General features: G+C 45.9%; 3 protein-coding genes across 3 annotated transcripts; 2 read left to right on the top strand and 1 right to left on the bottom strand.

The window, feature by feature from the left end:
• Positions 1–1,037: 1,037 nt before the first annotated feature.
• On the top strand, positions 1,038–2,385 carry ARB_02861 (SCP-like extracellular protein, putative; the record flags this gene model as incomplete). Its single annotated transcript, XM_003010917.1, has 3 exons — positions 1,038–1,615; positions 1,682–2,084; positions 2,122–2,385. 3 exons carry the CDS (start codon positions 1,038–1,040, stop codon positions 2,383–2,385), a joined length of 1,245 nt encoding a protein of 414 aa, XP_003010963.1.
• Positions 2,386–5,856: 3,471 nt separating this feature from the next.
• ARB_02860 (uncharacterized protein) lies at positions 5,857–7,767 on the top strand (the record flags this gene model as incomplete). Its single annotated transcript, XM_003010916.1, has 4 exons — positions 5,857–6,036; positions 6,096–6,706; positions 6,764–7,060; positions 7,122–7,767. 4 exons carry the CDS (start codon positions 5,857–5,859, stop codon positions 7,765–7,767), a joined length of 1,734 nt encoding a protein of 577 aa, XP_003010962.1.
• Positions 7,768–9,397: 1,630 nt separating this feature from the next.
• ARB_02859 (uncharacterized protein) lies at positions 9,398–11,544 on the bottom strand (the record flags this gene model as incomplete). The annotated part of the gene is made up of 6 exons (XM_003010915.1): positions 9,398–10,770; positions 10,828–10,957; positions 11,014–11,096; positions 11,149–11,229; positions 11,387–11,430; positions 11,510–11,544. 6 exons carry the CDS (start codon positions 11,542–11,544, stop codon positions 9,398–9,400), a joined length of 1,746 nt encoding a protein of 581 aa, XP_003010961.1.
• Positions 11,545–11,618: the final 74 nt, after the last annotated feature.

Here is an 11,618-nt window from a genome sequence, read left to right as displayed (position 1 = left end):
CCCTTTCCATCGTGGTACAGGGAGGAAGCAGAGAGGAACGAGGGAGACGAAAGAGCTGGCAGCACAGCGAAGAGAGAACCAGAGTTGTTGACGCCCCCGATTAATTCTCCAACCTTATTGAGGGCCTGCGAGAGACTGGCGTGAAGCCCCTGAGCTGTTTCAGCGCAAATTACTCCGTTCACCACCTGCCTGGGCTTTCGCCTTCTCGCTGTGCAGTTATCATTCGGCCGCGCTTTTTCCCTTGCATTGGCAGCAGGTTAGACGACGAGATGGGCCGCGCTTCCAATTAATATTCATGCCATGGGGACGGGATGCATATAATAATAATAATGTCCGGCTGCATTCCTCTCTACCGTCCCCATCTCCATCTCGTTATCAGGCAGAACACACCTTTAGCCCACATCACATATTATTATTATCATTTAACTAATATAACTAGCTACATTATCAGTGCGGGTCTCCGCTCGATGCTTTTTTGTCGACACGGAATCCTCACCCCCAGCTTCCCGTCCCTTTGCTCCCCTGACTAGGCCAATCTTAATCTCAGTTGGTATCTTGTACCTGTCCAGGGGGGAGAGGAGAGGCTCCAGCCGCGAGTCTTTATTTACTCCCCTTGCCGCCGCCTGGCCTGCTTCCTCTCTCTCTCTCTCTCCTCTCCTCTTGCTCTCCTCCTCGCTCTCCTCGACTGCTTTTCTTCTCCACCAACTACCGCTTCTTAGCCACTTTCCATTCTTTAAAGTGTCTAAGAAAGCCTTTCGCTCATTACTTTTTTTGTCCCATAAAGCATCTCTCTGCCTTGGTCAGAGGGTATATTTGTCGTCTGTTGTCGAAACTCTTTCGCAGTTGACCTGTGAACTATCAAACTATCAAAACCAGTTCTCTCCTCTCACGCACGCCAACCAAATACCCCCCCTGGATTATATATACATACATATATATATATACCAGCCTCGACCTTGAATCACCTCGGAAACTGCTGTTGAAAAGGAAATCCGGAAGAAAGGAGAAGCAGAAAGAAGGCAATCCCACCGCACAAGATGAAGTCCTCCGTGCTGATGACGGCGCTCTGCGTCGCCGGCTCCCTGGCGGCCGAACAAATCAGCCCTCCAAATGAAGTCGTCGTTACTGCAAAGAAGGTTGTAGTTGTTACTACGACGGTGACAACCACCATCCCTTGCCCGACGGTCATACCAACCACTTCGTACAAGCCAGAGCCGACTTCCAAGCCCCCCGTTATCCCTCCTGTGCCGACCTCGTCTGCAGAGCCTCTCCCACCACCTCCTGTTGAGCCTTCTACGATTCCCTGTCCTGAGCCTGGAACATCAACCTACGCTCCTCCTCCACCACCACCGCCGCCTACTTCTGCTCCTGCACCACCAGCACCACCACCACCACCACCTTCCTCTGCTCCTGCACCACCAGCGCCGCCGCCATCGCAGCCTTCTCAGGGCCCTGCACCTCCTCCTCCACCGCCAGGGAAGGACTATAAGGAGGTAGCTGGCTACCATCACAACGTTCACCGTTCCAACCACTCTGCTCCTGCTCTCACCTGGTCCAGCGCTCTGGAAAGCAGCGCCAGAAAGCTCGCCGAGAGCTGCAACTACGGCCATGACACGTATGCAAATTATCTGTCCCCTTTTTTGAAGTATTGAACAAGTAACTAACTGAATTGTGAACACAGGAGCATTGATGGCGGTGGATACGGCCAAAACATCGGATACCAGTCCGGATACAACAACGTTGCTGCTCTCCTTACCGAACAAATGTACAACGAGGAGGCCATCCTCTTTGAGGGCAACTATGGCAATAACAACCCATCCAACTTCCATTCATGGGGCCATTTCACCCAGATGGTCTGGATTGGTACCACCCACGTCGGCTGTTTCACTGCCCATTGTTCCAATCTCGGGGGCCAGGGCTCTGGTGGAGACGCCTATTACACTGTTTGCAACTACAGCCCTCCTGGTATGTATACCTTCAATTCAATTCCATCTCATGTACAGAGTACAATGCTAACGATATATCGAATAGGAAACGTCCTTGGCCAATACGCTGAGAACGTCAAGCCTCCAAAGGGGCAGCCTGTAGTTACTGTGTAAAAAGGCTGGCGTAACTATCCAGTACAAACATACCTTGAAAAGGGATATCAGCGCAATTGCCATAAATGCTGTCATCTACCAAGGATATCATCCTCCATCCGCAAACCGGGGTTCTTCATGGGATTGGATCTTGACCTACCTTCATCTCCTTATACCGCTTCTGCCCCTGGCCGTTCCTCTCAGGGGCCTTCATTTGTCCAGTCGTTTCCTCCTTTCTTCTAGACTTGACAACAAAATTCCGTTCGATGTTTTACCTTCTTCTTTTACCCCTTTTTCCATCTTTTAAAACAAAGAACCGTCACTTACTTTTCTCTGGCTTCTTTCGCACGGCCTCGTCGAGGGCATTGATTCGCTTCGTTTTGGCCATGGCTGCTACCCGCCTTGACCAACCCCCTTTTCTCTCTGTCTCTTTTTGGACTTTTACCAAAGCCACTTGTCTGAACACATGTCTTCTTCCCTTCTTGTTTATGTATGTTTTTTTCGTAGCCTTTTTATGCTTATTGATGAGTAGCTCTATGAACCATCTGTGAATATGAAAGGAAAGACAAAATACTTGGACAAGTGAGTTGTACATTCATCTTGGGCTCTTGTATGATGTTCCTGTATGATAATTAGTGTATCAAGATTAGCTGTTGTCTATCTTAACTGGATTCAGGCAGCATGAAATGGCAGCTTTAAGACGATACGTAGGTAAAAAATAGTATCTAAACATGCAAGGAACATGCTGCGTGCGTTTCTAACTTATATTTACACATACACATGGTCAAAAGGAAACAAAGTGTCCTCAAACCGAACTTTCAGTAGAGAGAAAAACGAAAGAAATGGGTTCTAGTATTGCTCGCCTTGGTAGTTGGCATATATCTGTTTCTTGCGCAGGTGCACAGGGACTTGACCGGCCGGGGTATCGGGGATGGTTTTCTTCAGACCCTATATAAAAGAAATCCAAATCGTTAGCAAAACAAGCCACGCACGTTCGAAGACAACACAGACCAAGGCAAACGTACAAGTTTTTCAAACACACAGGTGTTAAGCTGGTTCTCATTCTTTCGGCAGTTCCACAGCTGATGGTTGTTCTGCTCCAGACACTCCCAATGTGCCTTAAACTGCTGCATGCAGTGGGTGTTGATGTCTTTTATTCTGTATCCGGCACGTCAGTATCCTGAAAAATGAACCCAAAATCCGTCTTTCCCAAAACATTATCTCCAAGAATGAAACATACACGCTTGCAGCACAACGAGTAACTTTACGGCCTTCCCTCAAACACTCCACCTCTCCTCGACCTCCCGCCTCGGCCTTGCACTTCATATAATCATCATTAAACGCTCTGCATCGGTTCCAATAAAATATGAAGCACTCAACAGCGGTGCCGAGGTGGCTCCGATCTCCTCCACCTTAGGAATGTGGTCTGGCAAAGGCGTGTTGTCCGTGATGGACTCTTGGTTGAATCTGTACACACAGTCGTCAGCATTGGGTTATCGGGCAAAATGGTGGGCGATTGCGGGGGCACACACTGAGGTCTCCGTGCGCCGGACATCTTGCTGGCTCAATGGCTATTCGCAGGTTGAAGCTGGCGGTCTTGAAGCTGCCCGGGCGTCTCTGCGCTTTGGAAACAGCTTCGGTGCAGGATGAAGTCAATCGCCGATTTCCTGATTGGTCGATGTGACGGATTATTTTTGTTCCGCTCTCGGCTGCGGCACGGCCTGAGGTCGCTGAGGTTCGTTATTATTACTCTACATCATTGACTGGACTAGTTCATATGTCGATTTTTAGAAACTAGAAAGTGATATGGTTTGTTTTTTCTATAATGGATGGCTACCTGTGACATAGGTGCGGTGCTTCTATGGGGAAACTGCGTAACTACCTCGAGAAAGGCTGGAAGTTGTGATTTCATATGCATTGAAAACTGAGAACAGAGAAATCATAGGAGCAACATCTGACTATGGAGAAATTATAGGATATCGCAAGAAACACACCTACTGCAATGGTACCCGCGGAGTATCCGACACTGATTGCTCTAGTCAATCTACAGCCCACCAGTTCATGAGGACTGCGAGATATTATTGTTGCTTAATTCCCGTATTTAACTGGTAAATTAGTAAGTCTATTTACGCCAATCATAGCCTTGGAACTCTCAATTTATTCATAAACAACCAATGATAATTCTTGCATTGATTTTTGGTTGCTTTCACTCTTTTTATTTGATTTTTGTTTTTATAAACATCGAACCTCAGGCCAAAAAACCTGACTACCTAACATCCATGCCCTATATGCTTTATCTGATCCTGGATAATATATTTGAGCAAGTGAAAAGTGTGCGTTATGCTAGCTGTCACTTTGATATCGTGGGTTCCAGCTTGTTATCAAGCTGTAAGGCACGGTTGACCCTTGAAGCTGGAGAATCGCCGTTTTAACATGCTGTTAAAATGGAAGTGAATATTCAATCTATGGTTCTTGAAACTATGTTTCAAGGATATTTTGAAGAAATCGGCTGCTGCTATTACTGGGGAGTAGATGCACTTGTAGAAATTTATTGATATCAACTCTGGGATGGCAGGCTAGCCAGGGACGGGTGCCTGCATGTTGTTTCTTCCATGTATATCCATCCTTCTTATCCAATGGTATCAGCTGCAAACCAAAGGTCTCACGCTTAAGTGCATTTCTTAGTAGCTTTAAATGAAATTTCTGCTCCGTGTTGTTCTTATGCCTTGGACATTCACTTGACGCGGTTGGCGGCAAGCAGGAGTGAAGACTCGCTACGCCGAACTTCATCTTTCTTCACCTGCCACTTCCACATTTTAAACACACACTCATTCCGCCTTGGAAAGAAACAACCGCGTCCACTGCCACGAAGCTCTTTTATCTGCAGATACTCGGACTCCTGAGAGCGGAACTCTCGAAAAGCAATACCAAACAATGGAGTGAGTATTATATTTGACTATAACGCTATAGTCAATGTGCTCTGCTGATGATTTGATAGCCACGAAATTTCGGGTGCAAGAGGTCAGCAGAAACGTTGCCTTGTCAGGTGAACTAAATGATAACGTTTATAGAATGGTGCCTCGAAGAAGAACAACCAGAAGATGTACAGGGTGAGGACGTATTTTACGACTGCGAGCAAACACTCACCCCTGAAATCCCTGCAGGGCCCAAAGCTGAGCGAGTGAGTAGTTAAACTAGATATTCCAACCCCATCGAGGTGCTAATAGAGGACCTTTGCAGGACGACACCATTGGCCCGAGTGTAGTGCCACAATTGCTGGATCCAACGCCCCTTACCACATCTACTAACACCAGCACTTCTGGTGCGCGCTATCCTAAACCTCCTACATATGTGTCTGTGAATAAAAACGCATGGGCATCTGGTGCCGCGTCATCAGGTGAGAATTCCCGAGAGATCAACGTCGAACAATGGGTTAACCTCGATACTAGGTTCATATCGGCTCCCTATGTCGTTTGGAGTACTTAAAGAGAGGTTAGTAGTGACTAGTAATTAGTTCTGTCTGATCTTCTGTACTAATGAAATAATCTAGGGTGGGGGAGTATATCAAAGCACTAGGACCGAACTGTGGGAGTGTCAATGACTTTTTGTTCGACAAGATCAACTATGACACGGGCGCATTTATTCCGCATCCAAAGAAACAGTCTGAACAAGTATGAGTAGGTTACCTGTCATTGTTTGCCTTGACTAATATACATTATTCTAGTGGCTGCATATCTGGGGAAGTCCAGCTCAAGTAGCGGCTGCGAAGAGCGCCCTTATGCGCCTACTCAACCGCTGCTCCGACATTGGGCCCTCGAAGAAGAAAAAAGGAATTTTTGCTAAAATTTCCAGTTACTCCCAAGTCAAGGAGGCACGCCTTGACCAAATTGACAAATCCAGTACTGTTATCGAGCTGCTTCGCCAGAGACCAAGCCCGGCTTTTGAATTCCTGGAAACTGTGCGTTATTCCCCATCTCAATATATTTGCGCTCTTACAAACTAATATCTTGCAAATAGCTGCTCTTTTTATGGCCAACAGACGAGGTACCATTTGATCTATTAGGCCCTCAGTTAGAAGCACTCGATCCTATTCGCCGGGAGACTGGTTGCTACATTTACATCTACGATGAACAGCCGTCCTTTATAAGAGTCGATGGTGATGACCATGACACCATAATAACAGCTGTGCACAGACTTCGGGCTAAATGGGCCGAAATCATGGCAAAGATTCATATGCAGTCGAAACTTTACCTTGTGCAGGCAGCTTCGTCAAACATTCGAAACAAAGAGGTTTCAATAGCTCGAGTAGCCCATTCTGTAGGAGGATTAGGGCAGATGTATGCCACACCAGTGCTACATGAGATACCTCTGACATCAATGGATCCAGACTCTATGCAAGACCGAGATGAAGATTCTCTCAACACTAACGAGAGCCGCCTCCGTGAGACCGTTGAAGAATCACTCCAGGGACTTCGATTTCTCCGCGGCCATGTGCGTATGCGGGTCAACTTTGGAACATTCATACTTGATGACTATAGGGAACCCAAGAACTCAAGAGCTCGATATTCTTTTGATGAATTCAGAACAATGTTGCTTAATTCCAGGACTAGAGGACATCTAGTGCAAGGGTAACATTCCCTGCTCTCCAAGTTCGATCGATGCGATAGCTAATAACAATCTGTTAGACTCAAATATACTGGTGGGGATACCAGCCTCTTGGCCAAGTGCAGCTCTGCCGCTCATATTCTAGCCCCCTTAAATGGGCCTGCTATGGATTCTCAAAAGCAACCGGAACCATTGTATGCTGTTATCTTCGAGTTCCAGGGCAACAGCTCCCTCCTGAGGCTGGAAGTTGAATTTGCAAAGTCCCCTTCTACAAATCACTTTGAGGTTTACCAGAAGCGTTGGATCCGGCCACAAAGTGATGATAATGTTGGAGATACACGGCCCCTTCTCCAAATTGCCGTTATTGACTTTGAAAGGTATCTTCTTCTTTTGAGCTCACAAACACATTGTACTTATTTGTACTAACTATCTCCATAGATCAGACTGGCAATTAGAAATCAAAGCCCTTGAATTCCAGGAGCCTTCGACAATTGAACAGTCCCTAAGAGAGTTCTCTCATTCAGTACATTTCCACCCCGAGAAAATGCCTGATTTGAGTGGTCCCGGGAAACAACGAGTATCTTTCTCAAATCTTGCCCCAGTCGCCCGGATTGTAGAGAAGTCAGCGCTACGCTACCGGCTTAAGGGAACAAATTACATTTTCGAACTCGCCCGATACGATGAATATTCGCGTGCTCAATTGACGGCCTCTCAGATTCTTTTACAAGGACCAAGTTCGAATAACATGTCACCAGTACCCATAACGTCTTGGGGTGCATCTATTTTCGACCTCCAATGGGATAATATGCTAGGCCAGCATGCAAATTTTGGAGTTGGGCACAATGCAGAATGGAGTCCTAGTCTAAACACTTTCTTCCCTTGCTTTGGAGACGCTGACCCATCTGATCTACGAAGTGGATTTAACTCCTTTATGCCTCTTATCGAACAAGTGTCGACACTACTCGGACAAAAGGGTGAGGCTGATTCTGAGGGTCAAGCTGCAGAACAGCAGAGGCAGGAGGCAGTAGAGGAAGGCAGCTCCGATAGCTCCACCACCGGAACTCATTCAATTATACGAGCTTAGTTCAATCACACTCTATGGGATAACAATGGTATTTTAGTAGCTAGGGAGCATAGGAGATAAAAATCTCAGGCATATCTTCAATTTGGCCATCAATCATTAAAAGTTGTTCTAGCATGTGTCAAAGCGAGCGAATTGAGAAATAAATAAGGAAAAAAAAGAGAGAGAGATCATGAATTCCTTTTTGTATGCCTAATGCCATGACAGGCCAAGTAACCCATATTTTCAATCCAAACAACTGCTGATACCTCTCTCACAGGGCTGAACCGAAGATTCCAAGGGGACTTAGAAGGTTCAACCGAGTCTTCACTACAACAATGTCGCTACCTTATCCCCTGCACCCTGGCCTCTGCAATAGAACCGGCTATGCTTAGCCTTATCCGTCATACACTTCGGAGACTGCTGTCAATTTCGGATATGGGCATATTCGGTTTATTCAAGCTTGTGCGACTCCGCTAGGCCCTGCCTGCGCCACATTGCCTTCCCCAGCGAGAAGTTTTTGGCGCAACACTGCATAATTCTTGTTAGTAGGTAATTACCCAAGTTAGAGGGCCACAGGGCGTCGCATGTTGAACAATACCTTCTTCAACGACTCTTAGATTCGTGCTCTTGCCGGCCACAATCTTCTCTAGCTCACGCAAGTTTGTTCCCAACTCTCCCACTTTCCCATTGTAAAATTCTATAGCTTTGGTTGGTGTCTACCATAGTGATCCGTTAGCATTGTGAATCCCCATTCTTGCCTCCATATCCGCCAATTGAGATGGGTCGAGACAAAACAGAAGTCCCGTACCTTTTCGACATAGAACCCAGTCCCGACGTCTACGATCACCTTTTCTCTATCCGATAGCTTCCCTTTGACATATAACGAGTTGGTCAACGGCACTAATATATCACTCTCCTGTCCATCCTTTTCTGGCTTCGCGAGAATACCGTCGTTTATAGAACGGATGCATTCTCTGAACTTCGATTGCGCGGATCGTAGTTTCGTATGTGATGATGTGAGATGTTCGAGCTCGGAGCTTAGGCGGGACTGGAGAGAGCGAAGCTGAGGTACGGATAATGTAGCAACGTCAACTATTGCGTTTGCTGGTTAGCATGCAGGATATTTAAATGTATCTGCCATCTCGTGCTGGGACGGGCTGAATTATCAGCGAAAGGACCTGAGTGCGGGGTTGTAGTGACGAACCTGCGCCAGGAGCGGCGGCAGAAGTTTTCTGCGAAGAAGCCATTTCAATTCTTAACCCTGTATTCAAATATACAAACGACTGTATTGATTGGTAATTATTGTTGTGTTGGAGTTTAGGAATTGTTGAATGTGTTTGTTAGCTAGTTAGTTAGTTAACTAAGTTAGCGGAAAGTGACGTGTGGGAGATTTATGGTCGAACACGAACGTAAGTTTTGTTATATTTAATTCCAAGGATTTAGTCTGCCGTGATGGAAATAAAGTAAATTAATTATAATACGTTACGGAATAACAGCTTGAGATCTTGAAAATAAAATAGAAATTTCTTTAATGCCGATTCTATCCCATAGTGATATACAATATCTCCCGAACGCCAATGCTAGTACATACAGTATTATACAAACATACTCCATAAAAACCATGAGCTGCCAGAAGAAGAGCTGGACAATGCTATAGTTTGCTGAGCAAGGATGAAACAAATTCAGGAACCTCCTCCAGGGAAACTTTAGTTCGGAGATTTCCTAGTCGTCGACACTGGACTTCCACCTTGTTGCCCGCCCCCCAAGAATTCTTTCCAACTGCCAGAATGATGGGATATCCAATGATGTCCGCATCTCTCAACTTCCAGGCGAAGTCTTTCTTTCTATCATCCAATATCGTGTCAATCGGCTGCTGGGTTTTCTGAGTAACGATGTCGTAGACCAGCTCGCCTTCTTTCTCCAAACCCTTCCCAGGTACAACGGCCACTTGGAAGGGAGCAATGGCTTGCGGCCAGTTAAGGCCCTTTTCATCTGCCAGGATATCCGATACTGCCGATATCATTCTCGACACCCCAATACCATGACAGCCCATTTGTATTGGAACTGGTTCCTGCTTCCCTTTCTGTCCTGCTCCAGTTAGAATGGCAGGGTTTATGGATATATTGGCTTGTAGGACCTCGCTATATCGTGTACCAAGGTGAAAAGTGTGTGCAAGCTCAATGGACTGGTCTATTTTGAGAGCAGGGTTTCCGCAATTGGGACATTCATCTCCTGGTCTCGCTCGGAGTAGATCCAGGCCGTCATTGGTTCCAGGGAAGCGGTCTAGCAGTGAGGATTGAATGTCAAGGTTGTTGCTAGACATCCCGTTTAGAAGGTCCTTAATTGGCGGCCGATCATAGACACGGACTCTGAAATCATAGATATCTAGGACACGTATATTTTGTTTGGCCGTCTGAGGTTGGTTCTGGATTTCAGCTTTCCACGTAGCAAGGGCGTCCTTGACACCTATGTCAATATCAATCCCATAGGCGGAAGCCACTGATTTCAGAGAATGTTGGTTCACTTCCCGCTGAACAGGCTCTGACTGCTTGTCAGCGATAAGGAATTTGGGGTAAAATGCCCTCACTAAGACTTTTCTGTCTTTAGAGATTGCTGACCACTGGCCTGTTGAAATGGCTGCTGCCTCTTGGTGGCCTAGCCCGTCAGTTGGGGAGTTTAAATTTGGCTTGTGTTCAGTTCGTTTGCAGGAGGTTTTTCCGCTGGCTAACTCTTCGTTGAAGACATATTCACACTTAGAGCAGCTGACTATAGTATCCTCTCCTTTCGGACTGGGAAAATGAAACTCGTGACTTAGATTGCCTCCCATGTTACCTGATGAAGCCGAAGCAACAACATATGGCAACTTTAATTCCTTGAAGAGACTAATATAGGCTTCTTTCACTGTATTATAGGTCTTAATTGCCTCTGCTTCAGTAGAGTCAAAAGTGTAGAGATCCTTCATAACGAATTCTCTACCACGCAAGAGGCCATGCCGCGGTCTTGGTTCATCACGATATTTTCTCGCTAGAGTGTATAGTTAGCAACTTGATATATAATTTGTGTAGTAAAGAATAGTCTTACAAATTTGATATACACGTAGCGGTAGGTCTCGGTATGATTTGATTAGCCCAGATACAACAGTAGTAATCTCTTCTTCATGAGTTGGGGCAAGAAGGAACGGAGTCTTCTTTCTATCCACAAAGCGAAATACCTATTTTAAGAGTTATTATCAAACTATACGCGGAAAAACATGAATCAACTGCATACCTCAGAATCGTCGTCATGGAGTCTCCCCGACTTCTTCCATAAAGCCTGAGAAGATAATGATGATAATGACAGCTTTGAAGCGCCTATAAGAGCATATTAGTCATAGATTCACTGGCTTGAAGAGGAGCTACTTACTGAGTTTGCGCATATGCTTATCAATAAGCCTCTCTAATTTCTCTTGGACTCGGAGACCAAGTGGAAGAAGGTGAAATACCCCTGAGTAGGGCTATGTGATATCAGCTTGAAATTCGCTATAATTAAAGCTATGTAACGCACCTGTCTTAGGAATCCAGCCCTAATAAGAAGGTCGTTAGAGTCCACTATACAGGAATTAGTGCCAAACAACTCCTAAGAAGGAAGTAGTTTTACTTACCTCCGTTCTTGGATTCTGCTATTCCGCCAGAGGGAATCCAGAAACTAGAGGCTCTGTTCCTCGTGTCATCCTGCAAAATATGTTATAATGGTATTATTATAATTTAGGAGGTACATCACATACATGGTATCTCCGGAGGTTTTGAACTTGGCCTGCATAAGGTATGTTCAATACTGGTCGCCAATGAAGCGACTTTGGGCCACGCTTAAGGCCGGCCTGAAGAAACATGACA

This window comes from Trichophyton benhamiae (genome assembly GCF_000151125.1).
Source record: "Trichophyton benhamiae CBS 112371 chromosome Unknown contig01320.20, whole genome shotgun sequence".
NCBI classification, from domain to species: domain Eukaryota; kingdom Fungi; phylum Ascomycota; class Eurotiomycetes; order Onygenales; family Arthrodermataceae; genus Trichophyton; species Trichophyton benhamiae.
This window is presented reverse-complemented; position numbering and strand designations above follow the sequence as displayed.